This window comes from Helobdella robusta, assembly GCF_000326865.2.
Source record: "Helobdella robusta unplaced genomic scaffold HELROscaffold_7, whole genome shotgun sequence".
NCBI lineage: Eukaryota > Metazoa > Annelida > Clitellata > Rhynchobdellida > Glossiphoniidae > Helobdella > Helobdella robusta.
The window spans coordinates 3,534,787-3,556,537 of NW_008705398.1; the positions used below are offsets into that span (position 1 = coordinate 3,534,787).

At 33.6% G+C, this 21,751-nt stretch overlaps 1 protein-coding gene across 1 annotated transcript; it reads right to left on the reverse strand.

Moving 5' to 3' along the window:
* Positions 1-12,712: 12,712 nt before the first annotated feature.
* HELRODRAFT_165013 (hypothetical protein) lies at positions 12,713-14,513 on the reverse strand (the record flags this gene model as incomplete). Its single annotated transcript, XM_009030920.1, has 3 exons — positions 12,713-12,877; positions 13,981-14,102; positions 14,441-14,513. The coding sequence occupies 3 exons, from the start codon at positions 14,511-14,513 to the stop codon at positions 12,713-12,715; spliced, it is 360 nt and encodes a 119-aa protein (XP_009029168.1).
* Positions 14,514-21,751: the final 7,238 nt, after the last annotated feature.

The following is a 21,751-nucleotide window of genomic DNA, read 5'->3' on the forward strand; positions in this document are numbered from 1 at the left end:
TACGTCGATCCGTTGAAGCTGCAAAGATTACAAGAGATACGCACTCCCACGACCAAGAAGGAAGTACGGAAAATCGTGGGTTTCTTCAACTACTTCCAAAATTTCATCCCCAACCTTGCTGGGACGCTATATAGTATCACCGAGTTAACCAAGGGGAAAGGTGGTAATAGGATACATTGGTTGGAGGCTCATCAAAGAAGCTTGGATATGGCAATACAACAGCTACAGGAGGTGGGAGGTCTATATACGATTGATTATACACAACCCTTTTGTTTAATCACCGATGCTAGCAATCATACGGTGGCATGCTGCTTGGCACAACCTGATGAACGAGGGAATGAACGACCCATTACTTTCGCCAGTAAGAAGTTATCTGAGACACAACAGCGCTGGGCTACCATCGAGAAGGAGGCCTATGCTATAATATGGGCCTTACAAAAATTTAGGGGTTGGATTTGCATGTCAAAGGTCCACATATATACAGACCATAACCCCCTAACCTACTTGACAGATGTGGTGCCAAAAAGTTCTAAATTGATGAGGTGGAGTTTGGCACTACAAGAATTCGATATACAGATCAAATATCGAGCGGGTAGCAAAAACGTGGCAGATTTCCTCACACGTCTAGCTGACAGATCGCTGGAGATGAAGAGGTAATGTATTCAGGAGTGAATATTCCTTCACCCCAAGGAATATTCAAAGTGTGGTGAGAGGTATGTCACAGGTTGAGGTTTAGCATGCGGCGCCTCATGATTTTATCTTAACGGGGTTGCCGCATTGCGGAAAGAAAAAAAATATATAAAGCGATAATAGGAGAATTATTGAGTGAGAACGCCGTAGTTTAACTCTTGGTTGATAGTAGACGATAGAATTTTGCATTTTAGTAATTATTGGTTTAATTTGGAGTAAAAAACGTTTGGTAGTAGGTTTGGCGGTAGGACGTTGGCAGTCACAAGTCTAACTGGAACGTCGTTTATAGGTATAAAGTGGTAATTGGTAGCAGGTAGTAATAGCGGAGTCAACAACAACTCCAACACAACAGCGTCGTGATAACAACCACCACAACTACAGCAGCTGCAACAACCAGTTATTTCAACAACATCTCCAACACAATAGTGTCGTGGTTTCAGTTATTTCAACAACAACTCCAACACAACAGTGTAGTGATAACAACCACCACAACTACAGTCGCTGCAACAACCAGTTATTTCAACAACAGCTCCAACACAATAGTGTCGTGGTTTCATTTATTTCAACAACAACTCCAACACAACAGTGTAGTGATAACAACCACCACAACTACAGCAGCTACAACAACTCTTATCCAGCAACATCGTGGCGTCAGTTATTCCAACAACAACACTCGCACAACAACGTGACAGTCTATACCGTAGTAATAAAGCACGTTTGTCACCCCAAACGACAATACATACATTAACTTAATAATTGAACAATATTTTGTTAATTTGTATTCTATCTCGATTTATTTGAATATCAAGAAAACTTATTTTCTGTTTCTACACATCAAATTTCAAGTCTTTTGATAGAAGCCGTAAAGAACCTGTTACACTCCCTATATTATTGTGTTTTGTTTAGGGGCTGAGACCTATGTATTTGCTTCAGATGTTTCTCACCATTAGATTCAAAGCATTCGAGCTCGTCGAACAACTATTTTTTCGATCACACTATCTGTGATTGTTGATTTAATAGATCTCAACTGATTTAAATCGATTTACTTACTCGGTTCCGGATTATTATTTTTGCTCAAGTTTATTATTGTTTGAACATTTCACCTTTTTGGTATTTTTACCAAAAACCTATCGTTATAATATTTACTTGTCAAACATTTTTAGGTAAAAGACGTTACCAAACTTTAAATTGAAAATCTTTTTTGTAGCTGACAAAAGTGTATTTTTGCTGGTAGTTATTACGTGTTAATTAATCTGTGGTAGATAAGATAAAGCTTAATTCTCATAGTTCAGTTTTTGAGTACTGTTAGATATCAATTTTTCCCCAATTTACCCATTTAAAAAAAATTTATTTGCCCATTGAAAGTTTTTGGCTTTAATTGAATATTTTACTACCAGGTAGCATCGTCAATTTCATGGGATAGACATTTATTGAGAAATGATTCTATAATAGTCGATTTATTTCAAGGACAGTACTACTCTAGGATTACTTGTCCTGCTTGTAACAAGGTGACGATAAATTACTGTTATAAAAAAAACTACTTTCCTTGTGCCAAAAGTTTTATTTTGCTTTTTTAACCACGTATATATATAGGAGTGCTAAAATTAAGTTGAAAAGCTGAGTGCAGAGGATGGTGTGAAATTGTTGTATATCGGATCGTATGGTCAAGTCTGGGAAGATGGGGTAAGAATATTTTCATGGCAAAACATTGTAAAACATTTTAAATTTGAAAAAGAAGGAAATAATTTAAATAAGGAAATCGAATGGGTTGGCGACATCGCTGCAAATACAATAGGTACGGAATTTAAGTAGGCATAGAAAGAGTAGGTGGTAGACATCCGGTGTTGAAAAGTTTTCCATAAGTCTCATTCAAGTTGCAATAGTGAGAACTAAGAAGCAACAGACAGCATAAAAAAGTAGATGTTGAACAAAAAGGAAACCATGACTAATTTGCTTTAATGTTCGACCAAAACTAGAATTTTGGTTTCGACCAAAACTTTAAAAAAAATATATGGTCCGTACATCAAAACGAAGGCTGAAGTGGCCTGTCCAATTCTTGCATGTACATCAGCTGTAGATGACACTTTCCTTTCCTGGACAAGGGATCCGAAATATTTAAAAAATTCCGTTTGCTCAATTCAACTTCCGTTTAGATGAACATAGGATGGTGACCCATATGTTTTCGTAGCAAAACCGAACTCTATTTCTGTTTTGAAAGACTTTCGTATAGTATCAATCGCAGCGTTGACACTTATGTGTGTGTATATATATATATATATATATATATATAATATATATGTGCCATCTTATGCCTTTCGCCAAGATTTTAGCAAACGAGGAAAACACGGAGATACTTTTGCAATTGCGACGGTTTAAAACTTTTCTTATAATTCATTTTCATTTTCAATATGTACTTCGAAAATGTTCAAAGTAGCAAAGCAGTCAATGAGGGATAGGAAAGATGTTATAGGGAATGGATGTGTTTGGGATGGATCTGGCAAGTTGTGCATAGATGAGGAGGAAAAAGCTCAGGTGTGGAAAGCTCATATGGAAAGGTTGATGAATGAAGAGAATGAGTGGGATGGAGATGTGGAATCCGCGGTCACACACGGACCTATAGAGAAGGTGACGATGGAGGAAGTAGAGAAAGCAGTTAGAGAAATGAAACTAGGTAAGGCGACAGGGGGTTCGGAAGTGGCGGCAGAACATATTAAAGCGAGTGGGGTGATAGGAATTGAAGTTATGATGAGAATTGCTAACAGCATGTTTGATGATGAAGGTATACCTGAGGATTGGTGACACAGTGTGTTGGTGCCGTTGTATAAGGGCAAAGGAGATGTGAGAGATTGTGGGTCATACAGGGGTGTGAAATTACTAGAGCACGGAATGAAGGTAGTGGAGAGGGTACTTGAGAGGAGGTTGAGAAGTATGGTGACAGTTAATGAAATGCAGTGTGGGTTTATGCCTGGTAGGGGAACGGTGGATGCGTTGTTCATGGTGAGAATGTTGCAGGAGAATTATAGAAAGAAGAAACGAAGATTGTACATGTGTTTTGTGGATCTAGAAAAGGCTTTTGATCGAGTACCATGGAAGGTCATTGAATGGGCGTTGAGGAAGAAAGGAGTGAATGAGAGACTTGTTAAAGCTGTGATGCAGCTGTATGAAGGGGCAAAGACAAAGGTGAGGGTTGGAAGGGGGATGTCGGACGCTTTTAGTGTTAAGGTAGGAGTGCATCAAGGATCAGTGTTATCACCGTTTCTGTTTGCAATTGTGATGGATGTTGTGTGTGGAAACATAATGGAGGGGTTGTTATTTGAGATTGTGTATGCAGATGATTTAGTCTTGATGGCTGATAGCATGGAAGAATTGCAGTTAAAATTTGACAGATGGAAAAGTGTTATTGAAAAGAAAGGGTTAAAAGTTAATATTGGTAAGACGAAGGTAATGGTGAGTGGGGAAGGTGGGGAGCGAGTGATAAGTAAAATAGACCCCTGTGGGGTTTGTGATAGGAGAGTGAAGGCTAACTCGGTATTGTGTATAGGATGTCAGAAATGGGTGCATAAGAGATGTAGTGGTGTGAGGGGGGCACTGAAAAAGGTGGAAGGCACGTTCAAATGTAAGAAATGTGTTCATGGTGTGATTAATAGGACGGACGTATTGAGTGGTGGTATTGAAAGAGTGGAAAGCTTTGTTTACTTAGGGGATAAGCTGAATGCGGATGGAGGATGTTTGAGCGCAGTTACGGCTAGAGTTCGTGTGGGATGGATGAAATTTAGGGAACTGGGTGGGGTATTGTGTGGAAAGAAATGGTCAGTGAAGATGAAAGGGAGGGTATGGTGAGGATGATGTGTGGGGTTAAAGTGAAGGATAGGAGGAGTAGTACAGAGCTGATGTCAATGATAGGACTGAATGAGGACATTGTGACATTGATAAGGAGATCGAGATTGCGGTGGTATGGACATGTGTGAGAGCAGCGATGGTATATGGTGGTGAAACTTGGGTGTTGAGGAGAGAGGAGGAAAGTGTACTGCAGAGGGCTGAAAGAGCTATGGTGAGGATGATGTGTGGGGTTAAAGTGAAGAATAGGAGGAGTAGTACAGAGCTGATGTCAATGATGGGACTGAATGATGACATTGTGACATTGATAAGGAGATCGAGATTGCGGTGGTATGGACATGTGTTGAGAAGGGATGAAAGGGTCGGGATTAGGCGAGCGTTGGAGTTCGAGGTTGAAGGAGTGGTAGGAAGGGGTCGTCCGCAATTGGGATGGAGAGAGCAGGTGGAGAAGGACAGGGTGAAAGCGGGGTTGCGTGATACTGAGGCGAGTGACAGATGTGGATGGCGTCGAGGGGTATTTCGGTTTCATCATAGGTAGCCAAACGGCAACCCCCGATCTCGGGGAAAATGCCGTCTAAACGTGTGTTGTTGTTGTTTCAATATGTACTTGGCTGGTCGAACCATCGTATGCCTTTTACCAAGATTTTAGCAAACGAGGAAAACACGGAGATACTTTTGCAATTGCGACGGCTAAAACGATCACCCTTCTGTTTAAAAATATAAAAAATCTTTAAAATTTTGCGGTACTGGTCTCTTTTTTTAGTTTTTGACAATCGATTATTTTTTTTATTTCATTAATTGCCAAGTTTTTTAACATTAAATTATATAATATCTCTACCGGCAGACTTCAATAGCTTATGATCCATTCAGCATTGTTCAGGTTCCGATACCTCGGACTAAAAGGAGAGTCCATGTCATATTTTTTAACAAGAATCATCACATTAGACCAATAAAAGTTACAACGTTTTATTTGCATTATTTTGTATAATTTAATATTGTTTTGATAAAATGCAACGATTTTATAGTCATCCTGTTATAATTGAGCAACATTTAAGACGGCCAAATTTTGACCTTGTTGATTTACAATTTTACCGATATATATCTAAATAAACTCTAGTCTTTGTATCCAAAAATGTTGTTTTATTGTAGTCTAGTTAAAAAAAAATACATCACCGTAATCGAATTAAGGCTATAAATGAAACTTGTAAAATTGTTTAGAAGGAATAAAACTGGGAAAGATACTCATTTTTTGATTGATATATAACTTTACAGTATTTTTATTTTTCAAAGTTCAGTAACCACCTTGTTTGTTATGAAAACTATTTATTAGTTATTTTGATTATCATCAAATCTTTTTAATTGCTACCTTTTTTATCATAAGATCTGTTTAGTTGCCGCTGTTCATTGTAAGACATTTTTAATAATCACATTATTAATCTCAAGACATATTTAACAGCCACCTTTTTTATCAGAAGATCTATTTAGAACCCACATTGTTTTCAAAAAGATCTATTTGTTAGTCATAACATCTGTCTAATAGCTATCTTGTTTATCATAAGATCTATATAGTAGCCACCTTGTTTATCTATTTAATAGTTATTCATTTATAAACCTTGTTTATGAGATTTATAGCTGTTTAATTAGCAAAATTAAAACCAATTTCTTTCGTTTTAATAATTATTTAATCTTTCAAATTTATCTGTTTATATGAGAATCATAGTTTAGTTAACAAAATTAGAACCTAATTTTTTGTTTTAATAATTATTCAATCGCTGAAATTCACTTATTGTGGTTTATTGATTTTTTTTCTTCAGTATAATATTGAAATACATTTGGAATGCACGGTCGAGAATCTGTTATCTATTCTTTGCAGACACAAGGCCAATTTGTTAATGAACAATGTTAGTATTGCAGATCTATTCACTATACTTCATTTATTTAGGAAACTAAATTATTTAACATTTTTTGCCAAAAAATATAACATTTTATATCGTCTTAATTGTCTAATATTTCTCATGTTAATGAATTCGTTAACAAATTTGCTTATATCATTTTTAGCTCTTTTTCACTTGTTTCATTAACATCTCAAACTTTCCTGATTATATCTAATAATGAATCCACTAAATTAATCGTTTTTAAAATGAGTAAAACCTTATAATTAAATGAATAAACTCGCGAGTTCAGTTGAGCCAAAGTTGCTTTAGGAAACCGCTTTTTATAATTTCTTTTATAGTTTTAAAAAATTAATTATGCAATGGTTTGTTTTTAATTATGTAAAGGGTCTGTAAGTTCCGCATTACATGCGAGCTTTGTCTCGTAATTTTTTTACTCGTTTGTTTCCGTCTTTATAGTTAGATGCGGTAAGGAAGCATTGTACAGCCTCATTCGATATGATACTCAGTGAAATTGCGTTTTGTCCGCTGGTATCTTTAATGGCATAAAAAATTTCGTTAAATTTTCTTTCCCACGTTTACACAATTATCTTTGGAAATTGCTTCATAGTTTGATTTTATTAAAATAGTAAAAGGTTAAAAAAAGGTTAAAGGTTACTCTCTCTTTTGCCTTGCGTTCAGAGGTTTCAACGACAAACACACACAGCGTATATGAATACGCGTGCAAACCACACATCATACACATTGCATATGATAGGCGGGGATCTCTTTGAATTCAAACCCAGTCATTGCAATAGCAAGACCAGGCCATCACGTAAGTCTAGAGGAAAATCCGTACTCAACAGTCGTAGTCGTTGCAAAAACTTGATGGTAGGCTTCTGAATAAAATACACTTACAAATTTAAATTCAGTAAATCATCTACAGTTTTACTAGCATTTTCTTGACTGAATTGACTGAGGTTTGTGCACTTAGAAAAGTTGTCCAAATATTTCTAAGCCTGCCTCAGATAGTAATATAAATAAATCTAGCCGCTGTATTTATCGCTAGGATTGTTTAGATTTGTACTTAAAAAATATTTGTGATGGTGATAAAATGATGATGGTAGCAAAGAGAAGGAAGACGGTAATGATGAAAATGTTGGTGATGAGGAAAAGCACGATGGTGAGAAGGAGAAGGATGATGGTAAGGAGGAGGATGAAATGAATGATGGTGAGTAGGAGGAGAATGATGGCGAGGAAGAGGAGATTGATGATGGCGAGAAGGAGGAAAAGGATGATGGTGAGGAGAAGAAGAATGATGATGCGGAGGAGGACGTGAGGAAAAAAGCTGAAACTTTAATACATAATTTTTTATTAAGAACTGTTTTGTAATTATTCTTCTACTAAAACTAGTTTTTTTTTTCAGATAAATTTAGATAAATAGATGAATTTTTAGTTTTAGATAAATTCAAGTTGAATGTATTAGTGGTTATGTTCAAATATTTATTTTAAAAAATTACTTATTTAAATAAATATTAATTTTTATTTCCAGCTACGAGTGATGGAGTGTGATGGGAGTCATTTTAAATTTATTTACAAGAAAGGATCTAAGTTGTCGTCTACAACTCAAACTTTTGTTGTGTTAGTGTTTTCATCTTGTTTCACGTTTTTTATTTGCCATTTGAAATTTATCTCCTTTTGTTTCTTGTTTTTTAAACATTCTTAATATGTTCAAGAAACGTTCAATTGCTGGCACAACACAATAACATTTAGGCAATTACACTTGATTGCACAAATAAAGTAATTAAACTTTTAACAAAATAATTACGGATAAAATAGAAATTTTGCATATGGTAGTATCATAAATTTAAAAGTGTGTTTGGTGACATGTAATTACTGTTATAAGTAACTATAGAAAGTTTGTCAGATTGATAATATATTAATTAAAATTATGGAAAGTTAAACTTATTTGTATGTTGTTAAATTATTGGAAATAATTAGATTGAATTGTTGATAATATATAATAATAAAAAAAAATAAAATGAAATAATTAAGTTCATAAAATTTATAAAATTTTAAGTTTTGAATAATGATGTTAATGAGCTAATTATTTGAGATCAGCAACGTGATGATACAAACGGATGATTAACGGCGGTTGGTTCCAGTGTGGGTTTGCTGTATCCATATTTGTAGTTAACAGAAACTTGCTTACTGTTGACGACGTTAGGTGAATGAGATAGAACGGCGACGCGGTATTGAGTGAAGAGTTGCAGGACGTGGGCGAAGTTTTCGTATTGATCTTTGGTTTATTTGTGAGGATAAGAAGAACTTCTTTTATTTTTAATTTTGACGGGTTGGAGTAATGGCAGAGTATACTGGTGTAAATACTAACTGATTTTAATGATTTAATATTATTAGTTTCTAAAAACAGAGGTTTTTAAATTGATCGAGGTAAACTTTTATTTTATTTTGGAAGGGTTTACTGAGAGGAAATTTACTGACACAGTACAATTTTCATTAATAATCTGGTTAATTTTTGTCAACTTTAAACATTTGTAATTTGAAGTTTCAAACTGTATAATCAATTTTTTCTTAATGAATTAATAAAGTGATTTTTTCCGCTAAGTAACTACGTCTTTTTCACAAGGGGCTTTTCTGTCTTTGATTTAAATTTTTGAATATCAATTTCAACTATTTTTGTTATTGTTGGGTTTATGAAATAACGATTGTACAACTTGCTTTAATTTTTAAATTGAAAATATCTGCGTTCATCCAATCTTTTTTGTTCTCACTTTAACACTTTAGAGAAACAAGCTTGTTGAATATATTGTCTAAGATTTTGCAAAGAATTGTTGCGAAATCTAACAACTTTGTTATTTTGATCAAATAAGTTGGCAGTAGAAAGTGTTTTCGTTTTTATTTTTGTTACCCTCATTAGATGAATTGAAACTGGATTGAATTGATGGAACACTTAAGTTTACCTAGATTAAATCATTAAAATCAGTTAAAAGTTTTTGATGATTGTGGTCTAAAGTAAATGTCAGCCTGTGTGATAACCTTTGTAAAATCAACATATTATAAACAATTAAAATAAAGTAATTAAACTTTTAACAAAATAATTACGGATATAATAGAAATTTTGCATATGGTAGTATCATAAATTTAAAAGTGTGTTTAGTGACATGTAACTACTGTTATAAGTAACTATAGAAAGTTTGTCAGATTGATGATGTATTAATTAAAATTATGGAAAGTTAAACTTATTTGTATGTTGTTGAATTATTGGAAATAATTAGATTGAATTGTTGATATAATATAGTAATAATAAAAAAAATAAAATGAAATAATTAAGTTCATAAAATTTATAAAATTTCAAGTTTCGAATAATGATGTTAATGAGCTAATTATTTGAGATCAGCAACGTGATGATACAAACGGATGATTAACAGCGGTTGGTTCCAGTGTGGGTTTGCTGTATCCTTATTTGTAGTTAACTGTTGACGACGTTAGGTGAATGAGATAGAACGGCATCGCGATATTGAGTGAAAAGTTGCAGGACGTGGGCGAAGTTTTCGTATTAATCCTTGGTTTATTTGTGAGGATAAGAAGAACTTCTTTTATTTTTAATTTTGACGGGTTGGAGTAATGGCAGAGTAAGGCAGATGTCAAGGATAACAAATGCCTTGGAGAATTAAAACGTGGAAGCTGAAAAGCAATATTCATCGAGAAAGATTTCAACAGATTGCTGCAACACAGTTAGACCACCAATTGCAAATCAGTACAGGTTGGAGTACATACAAAACCGTTTAGATGAACGCTGCAACTCCAGTTTGTGGGGAAAACTGGTACAAAACGTCAGCATAAACGTGACACTTGGTGGTGGAATGACAGTGTACAAAATGCAATAGCTGAAAGGAAAGGAAAGAAAAGAAATGGCAAAAATCAAAGTCTGTTGATGACCATAAAATTTTCCGTGAGAAGAACAACTATGCAAGACATCAAGTTGCACTGGCTCGGACATATCAGTGCAGAGAGGTGAAAGGTGAACAAATAAAATCTCTGTATCGTATAGCAAAACAAGCAAAGCGTACGAAAAAAGACATAGTTGGTGCCTCATGTATTAAAAATGTTCTGAATGCGTTGAACATTATTTCGGCCGCATTATTTCGCTAAATTTTTATTCCCTTTTTTAAATTTTTAAACTCGTCTAATAACTCAAATTTTGTTATTTTTATGGCGTTACGAAGCACGCATATCATCTAGTATCATGTATAATATATGTGTGTACGTATCGTAGATATATAAAAATATACTTAATAGTAGTAAAATGAAGGAAATTGTCAGCATTCATTTCAATCACAGAAATGCACAGGAATTGCTGCTACATTCAAAAGACGTGGCTCATTGTGAAGAAAAATTTCCTTTAGTCTCCCGATCTTGCACATATTAGGTTACAAATACTACAAATACAAACTTACTTATAACGAAACCCTATATAACGAATTTTGTACGAATTTTGAAATTTTTGCACATAAAACTGTTTCTGTAGCACGAAAGTAATTTCTCTATAGCAAACAAAAATTTGTAAATGTTAAAAGAAATTTCCAACCAGCAAACATTTTATAAATTGATATGAGCGGTGTTTTTATACTCCTTTAATTTCCTAGAACCATATTAGTTGTTTCTTGCTCTAGTATTCTCATAATTTTTGCGTATTCTACCTTTTTGAAAAATTATCAGTCAAGTGGGAATGTAGTGTAAATGCGAATGCGAATGACAATGCGAACATATTCTTCTATGAGGTTGCCTTTCAAACACGACGATCTCAAATCAGCTTGGCTATACGTACACCAGAAAAAAGATACTAAATATACATAAATATTTTGAAATAAATCGATTAAAAAAGTAACTAAAATGAATAAAATTTTTGAAATTTTTTAAAATATTCATTAATAAACTATAAAAATTGTAAAGTTTGATGAATGGAAGCTGAAAAATGTGCGCGGGTGTGTTAAAAGGCCTGCATAGGAGTTCTAAGTATATGTATTTTTCATTTATCATTTATTAGTATTACAATTTGTCCACACGTGTTGATGTTGGTCTTGTAAGGTCCATTCAATCTATGCTCTAAGGACGATTTTAAAGCTTAACTCATTTTTTTTCTCTTTCCTTAATGTACTTACATCTTTCGGCAACTTTTCATACCATCTCATTCTATATTTTCATCATAAGTTCTACCGTCCTATTATTTTTTCGAAATTAGTTTGCTGAAAATTTGACATATGAAAATTGCTTGTTTATGTATTATATCACAGTTGTGAAGTTTACTCTGCTGATTTGATTGGAGAACCTGTTATTGAAGTATTAGTCGAACAGCAAATTTCATTAGCAACTACGGATAAAATATGTTCAACATGTGGTAAAGAAAATGATCAACTCAGAAGATGTACAAAATGTTTCAAGATATCCTATTGCAATCAGTCAGTATTCATTTTGTTTCTTTTCTGAGGTACTTATAATTGTTCATAATTAAATGTCATAATTGAAATTTTAAATAATGAAAACGTTATTATCGAAAACACATATCTCCCTTCTAGCTCAAAATATTTTTTATTTTTCTGTTTCTATCATTTGTTAGTAATCTTTTTTTACCAAATTAGGCGATCAATTGTATCCATTTTGTTTAAATTTAGAGCTTTCATGTCTTGCTCGATTGTTTGCGACCAGGACTTCTTTGGACGGCCTTTGGGACGTGTGCCAGGTACTTTTACATTTGCAAGAGAAGTTATGGCACTGTTTCCACTTCGTTTGACATGACCAAACCACTGCAGACGGTGTTGCCGGCATTTGTCCTCTAAACCATCTAAACCAGAACGACGCATGATTTTGGTAGATTTGATGTGGTTCTTCTGACTAATTCGTTGCATCCTTCGGAGCATTTTTATATCGGCTCAGTGAAGTTGTTGTTCCAGTTTGGTTGTCATTGGCCATGTTTCTGCACCATATAACAAGACCGGACTTACCAAAGATTTATAAAGTCTTGATCGTAGTGGTAGTGGTCAATTTATGTCTTAGACATAACATAAAACTGCATCCACGCTGCCTTGCATGCTTTTGAGCAAAAGGCTAGGCCCATCGCTTATAACTAGTGGTTGTCGTCAGTATGGTTGTCCGGATGGCTAGCGGTTCTTTGACAAAAATTCAACACTATTTTTGGCCGTCTTTTGACCATTCAAGAATAGTTTTTTTTTTCTTTGTCTGAGTTGATATGACAGTCACCATTCGATTTCCAACGGGTCTCCTGTAAATTCTTCTCACTCGAGCATTTCTGCGTTTTCCATGCTGCGGCCAGTCATTGATCCAATACTGAGCGTTCCAAGTCTAAGAACCATGGAGGGGCCATTCTGAATTTTTCTGCAACATTCCTCCGCTTTTGCATACTTCTCAGGGATGCTTAGCACCCCTTGACCACTTAAGACCTGCTGGAGACTATGGGCCGTTGTTTTTGTTTGTGATGGTATAAAATAAATTTTGGGGAAATTTTTTACATCTGGACACCCATCCTGATGACAGCTACCGGTTATAGGCGGTTATAATTTTTGCTCAAAAATCTCTATTTACTGCTTCCATTAATACTTCCTTTAATTTTTCTTTTTTTGAATGTCTTGCTGTATCTCTTAAGTCTTCTTCTTTATCTTTTTATATTGCTGTAATCTACCGCCCTCTTTCTTCTTCTCTCACTTTATTTTTAGAAGACTCACTCGCTGAATATCTACTTTTTTTTCTATTTCTTTCTACATTTCTGGTGATTTCAACTTCCACTTCAATAATTTATCATGTTCTTACACTCGTAGATATTTTGTCTCTTTTTAACTTAACTCAATATTGTTCTTTTCCTACCCATACTTCTGGTAACACTATTGATTTTATTATAGCTTCATCTTTTTCTATGCCTTTTAATATCTCTGCTAGCTCTGTTTCTTATTCTAATCACCTTCTTTTTGAATCTGTTTTTTCATTAGATTTTCTTCCTTCAAATTCATTTATGTCTATTTCTAAAAGATGCTGGTCTTATCTTAATAAAGATATTTTTCTTCAATCTCTTACTGTAACTATTTTTGATACTACCTTATTTTCTGATGTTGATGATTTTGTCTATGCTTTTAATATCTAATATACTTCTATTCTTGATAAGCTTATTCCTCTTAAATCTTTTACTTATAGGCTTCATTCTCGCAAGGCTCCTTGGTTTGATTATGCTTGTGTAGTAGCTAAGAAAACTGTTAGAAGACTGGAGAAAGCCTATAGGTTAAATCCATCTAACTCACTTTATTCTATCTATGAATCTGAATTGATTAATTATGAATATCTACTATTCTCTAAACACTACTTTTCTTAGAAATTCTATAACATCTGCTTCAACATCTAAAAATAGGTGGTCTGTTCTATCTAAACTTCTACATAAAAAATCCTCTCACTCATCTTTTTCTGCTCAACAGTCTCATGACTTTTTTGTAAATAAAATTACTTCTTTAAGAACATCTAATTCTAATTTTTCTTTTCATAACTTTACTAAACTTACTACTGAATCTTTTTCTGATTTTACTCCAATAAATCTTTTAGAACTAACTAAAATTATTAATTCTATGTCGTCTACAACCTGTTCTCTAGATCTACTTCCTTCTAATTTACTTAAAAAAATTTCTTCAATATTTTATCCAATCATTCTCAAATTAGTTAATTTATCTCTTTCCACCTCTAAATTTCCTACTTCTTATATTCTTATATTCTATTGTTATTCCTATTCTTAAAAACTCATCCTTAGATCGTACCTCTTTATCTAATTATAGACCTGTAACTAATATTACTTTCATCTCTAAAATAATAGAAAAAGTAATTTTTAATCAACTGTCATCCTATCTAGACTTTAACTCCTTGCTACCTGTATCTCAATCTGGTTTCAGACCTGCTCACAGTACTGAAACTTTTTTACTTAAAATACACAATGATATCCTTCTCTCTAGTGACAATAGTAATCTTACTCTTCTTCTTGTTCTTGACTTTTCCTCGGCTATTGATACTGTTGACCATACTATTCTCTTGAGACTGCTGCATCTTTTTTTTAATATTACTGATTCTTGTTTATCTTGGTTTTCTTCTTATCTCTGTAATCGTTTTTCTTCTGTTGTTCTCAATAATTCTACTTCTAACTTCTCTACTCTTACTTTCGGGGTACCTCAGGGTTCTATCCTTGGCCCTCTTCTATTTATACTCGATACTTCTGAACTACTTCGTATTATTAATAACTTTTCTTTCTCTAGTCAACTATATGCTGATAATTCTTACCTCGTATTATTAATAACTTTTTTTTTCTAGTTAACTATATGCTGATGATTCTTATATTTATACTTCTTTTCCTCCATCTAATCTCAATAGTGTTCTTCATAATTTATGTCTTTCTTCAATTATCGCTTGGTCTGACTCTATGTGTCTTAAACTTAATCCTTCTAAGTTTGAATTAATTTGTTTTAATAAATCTAAACACTCTATTACTATTCCTCCTATTATCTTACCTGATTCTAAAACTCTTGATGTCTTTCATAAGTTTCGTAGTCTAGGTTTTACCTTTGATTCTACTATGTCTCTCTCTTCTCAGATTAATAGTGTTGCTAGAAGCTCTTACTTTCATCTACGTAGTAATGGCAGAGTATACTGGTGTAAATACTAACTGATTTTAATGATTTAATATTATTAGTTTCTAAAAACAGAAGTTTTTAAATTGATCTAGGTAAACTTTTATTTTATTTTGGAAGGGTTTACTGACTACTTCAGAGCGGATCTCAAGACCCATCTGTTTTCAAAATTCATTGAGAAGCGCTGATGAACATCGCGGAAATAGCGCTTTATAAGCTAATTGATTGATTGAATTGATATATTGATTTAAGGCAGTTTTTTGTCATGCCCAGAACCTAGTTGTATAACAATTTTTTAATAATTTTAAAGTTCAATAAATTATTATTTTGGAAATATTTATTCTCTCACAGAATCTGTCAGCGCATGGACTGGCCAAATCACAAAATAAAATGTCACAAGGAGAATAAATTTGTGGGATGTCCATTTATTATAAGTATGGCCAGATCAAAATTAACGTACCAACATTTTGTTGAAATCGCGGAAATCGTTTCAAGGTTACCATTTTCAATCAATTTGACTTTTTATCATTTTAAAATTAGATTACTTGTGTTACTAAACTGTTTTTCGTTTTTATTTCGATTTTTTGCTTCGTCTCACCGAAAAGCTACACGCAAATCATTTACATGTTGTCAAATACTTTCGATTGTCTGTTGGCCATACTCCTTTTCCAATCTTTTTATTTACTGAGGCAAATTATTCACTACCTAATGTAAGATAATCTGGCTCAAAGTGCAAACTCACATTTACTAAAAATACTTCCGTTGGAGTATGATAAACCTCACCAGCCATGCTTGCGTTATAATCTCTCTACTAGCATATTTCTACCCTATTATTTTTTAAGCTTTGTACACAATTTATTCGGCGGTGGTTTAAAGATATAATTAACAGTCCGTCATGTGATGTCGTTTTTTTTGTCCCGTTTAACCTCTACACTACAATGTATGTAAATATCAATGTATCATAGTCAAATAAAAATTATCCGGCTCCAATTCCGGTCCTTCAAAAATTCCGGGTCCAAGAAAAAATTTTCAATTTTTGTTTTATTATTTTACTGAAATATCACTTCTAAATGAAAAATACTTTAAAAATAATTGAAATAAGTCAGAAAAAAATAAAGTGGTTATTTTTGGCATTTATTTATTATCAGTATTAAAGATGATTACATATCCCTTCACATATCTTTTCAAAACACCATCTTAAAAATTATGTTTAGGATAAAAAATTTCAAATTAAAACTTTCTGGTGTCGGAGTCAGATGAAAAATAATAGACTCTGACTCCGACCTTTCAAAACATTTTGACTTCGGCAAAAATCTCCGACTCCGACACTGGTAAATATCATGTTGACGTTTTTGTAGTCACCATTAAAGGTATAAACACTAAAGCCTAAAAAATTCATCATTTAGACAGGTCATTAAATTACAAAAATTTTGAAGCATGAGTTTTTCTTGTTAAATTAATTAAAATTCCAAAACAATTTTAAAAAAATTAAACCTTAAAAAATAATCAAAATTTAACATAAAAACAATAAAACTGAAATGGTTTTAAAAATAACCTTATACAGACTTTTCCCTATTTCTTTGGAGTTTTAGGCATCGCCTTTTTTTGCCGTGGATTGTACAAGCCAGGCTAGGTTGTTTTAGTTGAACCTGAGCTTGATGTTGAACCGAGTTTTGGTCTCGTTCTGATTCGCGCGTTCCTTATGGACGTTGTCCAATCGTTAACGGAGTTCGACGTATTTCGTTACTGGAGAACACCGTATTTTAAGTATGCTGTGGTTTTTAGTGTAGTTCTAAAATGGACTAGATGTAGTAGTGGTGTGGGTGACACTCTGACATGCCATCAGGAACAGGGGAATCTGCCGGTCCCAGTTTTGTTAGTTCTTTTTGCTTGATGATGGTCTGATTGAAGCGCTCTACCATTCCGTCAGACTTTCCGGCACATTTCCTCAAATAGTTGCAATTTTAATACCGCAGAATCAGAGGTGATTTGATTTTGGTGGACACGGCGATTTACCCACAGTGGTGTAGTAGAGCCAATGTCAACACCAGAAGTCACCAGTTTAGTTTATGTACTGGTAAAAAGGATTGTAGAAAATATTTTTTCTCGAATCGAGTTGTTAACCCGTGGAACACATTGCCTAATGATATTGTTAATGCTCCGTCATTGTATATTGGATATTTTTAAAACCAAACTCGATTTATTTCATGGTGACAAAAACTATTTTATATCTTAATATTAATAAATAAATAAATATAGATGAAAAATTTTTATCTGAACATTCGCTTTTAATGATTGTCATTTCTATTTTTCCTTCCATAATAATAATAACAACAACAATAATAATAATAATAATAATTATTATAATAATAATAATTTGAATTCTTTTATTATTGCAAAAGACATACAATCAAATCAAAATAGATTAAATGAAATAAAATAAAATAAAATAGAATAAAACAAATTGTTAATATTGTAATAAATTGTTAATATTGTTATGCACGATCCACCCATGCTCCTTGCCAAAAGTAAGTGCATAGGAGTAAAAAATATATTTTAAAAATAGTTTACGCAGTGTTCCTATCACAATAAATTCCGTATGATGAGCGAATGATAGTGTTAATTAATTTTCCATCTAACGAAATTGGCCAAGGTATTTGAAAGAGAGATAAGTTAAAATTATTAAAAAAACCTATTGGCGAAATTTCTAATGAATTTACTATTACAGAACAGTCATTGTTCAAATATGAATTTAGATTTATGTATTTTTGACGCTTGTACTGTCTTGATGTCAGAAGGTTTGTTTCGTAGAAGGTTCTAAAACTTTTATTTTGTTGAATGGCAGAATGGCAATGTCGGGACGTAGCGAGTTGAACGGTGGCGACATAGGTCGAATATTTTTAATTTTCAGATCTGCAAACAAGCAGCAGTCAGATGGAGCGTGCAACTGCAACCAATTGAGGATCAACGTCAATACCTTGTTGTGTCTCTCGGTGTATCTCACTAGGGCTTTAGGTGAACTACAGTTTGACACAACATTGCAGAGCTGGCACAAAGGAGTTGTAGATTTTTTCCACGTGAACAGGTTCGAATTTGTAGGCAACTGTTGAACTAAATATTTCCTTACGAATCTGTACAGTACCTCGGGTATATAATTTGTAACTTATGACCAACGTTTGTACGGGGGTAATAAGTTCAACAATTGATTTGACTACAACTCCCTGTGTCTGCTATGTCAAGACATGGTTGAGGCAAGATTCTACTCGTGTTCGAGGGACTGCTTTAATGGTGAGCCTGAGTCAGCCAGCAAACTGTCAGACCTGCTGGAGATTGGAGTTGTTTCTCGCCACAAACATCGAATTTCCTCGCTGGTGTTGTTTTTAAGATAACTGCGAATTTTTGGTTTTGTTTTATCTGCAGTATCTTTCAGTGAAGTGATGTTATTGCCGCCGAACTTCATTGGTAGTAAAAGCATTTCTGCTACGCAGCTACTGATTGGCATAGCGAGCCATTCCCTAACATTTTTCACTATTAGATATCAAGATTAGACGATATCCATGTTAGTGAGAAGTTGTAGCTGCCTAGTTCAAATTGTAATTGTGTAGGAAATATTTTAAGATTTGAAATTTTTGCTGTGGCGTGATGTCAAGAGAAGAGACAATACTTAACAGGCTTGACAATTTCGAGACAACCGTTTCTTTGGCTTTTGTATTTTTGCCTTCAAAATCAAACAATCTGCCCAGATACACAAAGCTGCCACCAAGCTCAACATTGGGAATAACATCGTTTTCGATCGTCAGTCTTGGGCAAAACTGTTCGTATACTCCATCTTTTTTCTCATGCCAAATGAGCTGCATTTGTCTATTCGCATATGCATGTTGGACCATCTAAACCACGCGTGGTTTAAATCAAGCAATCAATCACTTTCTGAGCTGTAAGCAATGATTGCCAAGTCATCGGCAAATTGGAGCCATGATTTGGTCTTTAGCCCAGACGTTGGACTCCAAAAGTAACCACAGCCCGCGTACTCTTGAGTTTCAAGGACTTTCATTAGTGGGTTGAAACATAAGTTGAAGAGTAATGGAGAGCATGGGTCACCCTGGAGGACATCTTTTTCAACTGGTAGTGCTGGTTGTTGATTGAAACTACTGTTGAGTACTCTGAGAAAATTTCCATTATCATCAATTTAAATAGTTGCGGTACATGATGAAACGTTAATATTGAGTTAATGAGGAAATGGCTCACTTTACCAAATGCATTTTTTAGGTCGAGTAAGGCCACGATAATTGTTCGTTGGTTTCTTTTGGCATCGTTTAACAGATGGGCCAGCATTTGTGTGTGTCAATCCGTCGACCTTAAGATAAAATCCTTTTTGGATATTGGTATTAATAAATTTGTTTTGGCGAAGAATGTGATGCAATCTATTTTTTATGAGTGAGGCTAACTGGTTGTACAGGACTGGTTGTAAAGTTATAGGTCTAAAATTGGCTGGGTCGTTGGCACGCCTTCTTTATAAATTAAGATTGTTAAGCCAATTCTCCAACAGCTTGGAATTTTAGATGAGACCCAGCATTTTGACAGTAGTTTATGTAGATATGTTCTAAGTATTGGGCCTTTTTTAAACATTATGATTGACATTTGGTTCAGCGGGCATGGTGAAGCTTTGGATTTTTACGAATTTTTACGAATGATTGATGATACTTCGTATGATGGGGAGTCTGTATTACCACTGAACACAGGCGGTGGCAGCGGTTGAATCCAATCGGGATATTGAACATTTTTTTAACACCCGCTTTCATTACTTTGCCAAAGTAATTACTACCTATTTCGACATCAAATAGTGGTGGTAGTGATGTGGCCGGCGAAAAGATTTTCTTGCATGATTGCCAGAAGTTGTTTGACAGCCCGATTTTGCTATTTTTGCTTGCTATTTTTGATCGGATTAGTTTACTTCGTTGGTGTGATTATTGTTATAACCAAGAATTTTCAGATTTTTAAATTTTTTCTTGAGCTGTTTGATGTTAATGTTTTCATTTGATGATTTAATTGGTTTCACTGTGATAGTATTTTGAAATTGAACGGCATAACTGTCAGTATCATTAATTTCGTTGAGATAATTTAATTTATGACGAAATTATGCGTTGGCCTCTGACCATTGTTCACGAGTTTTAGGCAACTTAACGCTTGGGAGAGGGTGAGAGGCTGATGTTGCAGCAGGCCTGTGTTGAAAAGTCAGACCGCCAACGACTTTTCAACGACTTCACCATTCTAGATAATTTTTCGACAGGACTTGAACGTTCTGCAAGATCTCTGATACATGATCAAACCTCTTTTGTCCCTGCAATGTTTCCCACAACAACAAGGCAGCATATTTTCAAATTTATCGACTATAACATTGTTATTATTGTTATTACCATTATTATTATCACCACTATTATTATCACTATTATTACCATCATTATTATCATCACTATTACCATTATTATTATCACCACTATCACTACTATCAAAACCATCATCACCACTATTCTTACCACTTAATTATTACCACTATTATTAACATTACAATTGTTATTACTATTATCACCACTATTATCACCATCACCACTACTATTATTATTACCACCATTATTAACATCACTATTACTATTATTACTACCATATTTATTATCATTACTACTACCATTATTATTATTAGAATTATTATTAGATGAAATGCTAGTGTTCGAAATAATGGTTGTAGTAGAAATATTATCCGAAACATTTACAGCTGAGACACTATCATTTAAATTGTTACACGAAATAGTGTTGGCAATTACATTGTTTACATTAGAACTGCTTGTTTCATGCGAAGTTCTTTGTGTGCATCGCCAAGAATGTCTATTAACACACTGAAAATTTTTACCACAAAACGGGCATTTCGCCATTTTTTTTAAACTATTAAAACCAGATATTGGGGTAAACTAGATAAATACTTTAAAATCAGAATTTCGAATATAATTTAAAATAAAACATGTCTTCATAACGCTCGTAATTTTCCTTACAACTACGTACTAAATTTAAATATATTAAATAACTTTAAAACTATGTTATTGCAATTAAACAGTAAGTCGTGCGAACACAGCTTTCATGTTCAAAGTTGTGCAGCAATATTTTACTTATGCGATTGAATTGTCGGCACGAACATAAATTTTAATTTTTTTATTGATTTTTATTGAAATTCATTCTAATTTATTTTTGTTTATTTATGTTTTAGGCAAGGGGCTCTGCTCAAGCCTTTCTTTTGATGATAATAATAATAATAATGGTGATGATAAAATAACTTAAATCAGAATAAGCCTAAATATAGTAATATATATATATATTTATTTCTTCATTTATTTATCTATTATTTATATAAAACTTGAACCGTTTTATTTCCTTGCAATCACTTACTAAATATTTTGAAGTTATTCAGTTAATGCCTTTCATCCACCAAACTGTCGTCCTCCTCATATGAATAGCCACGAAAATAAAGATTGTCCGGTAGTCTTGAATGATCACAGTTATCATTCTCTTGTTACATCCGGCAAAAATACTGACCACTCATCTGATCAGGTTATTTTTAACGTATTTCAGTAATTTTTACATCACTATTCAATGAGAATGAGTAAAAAAATT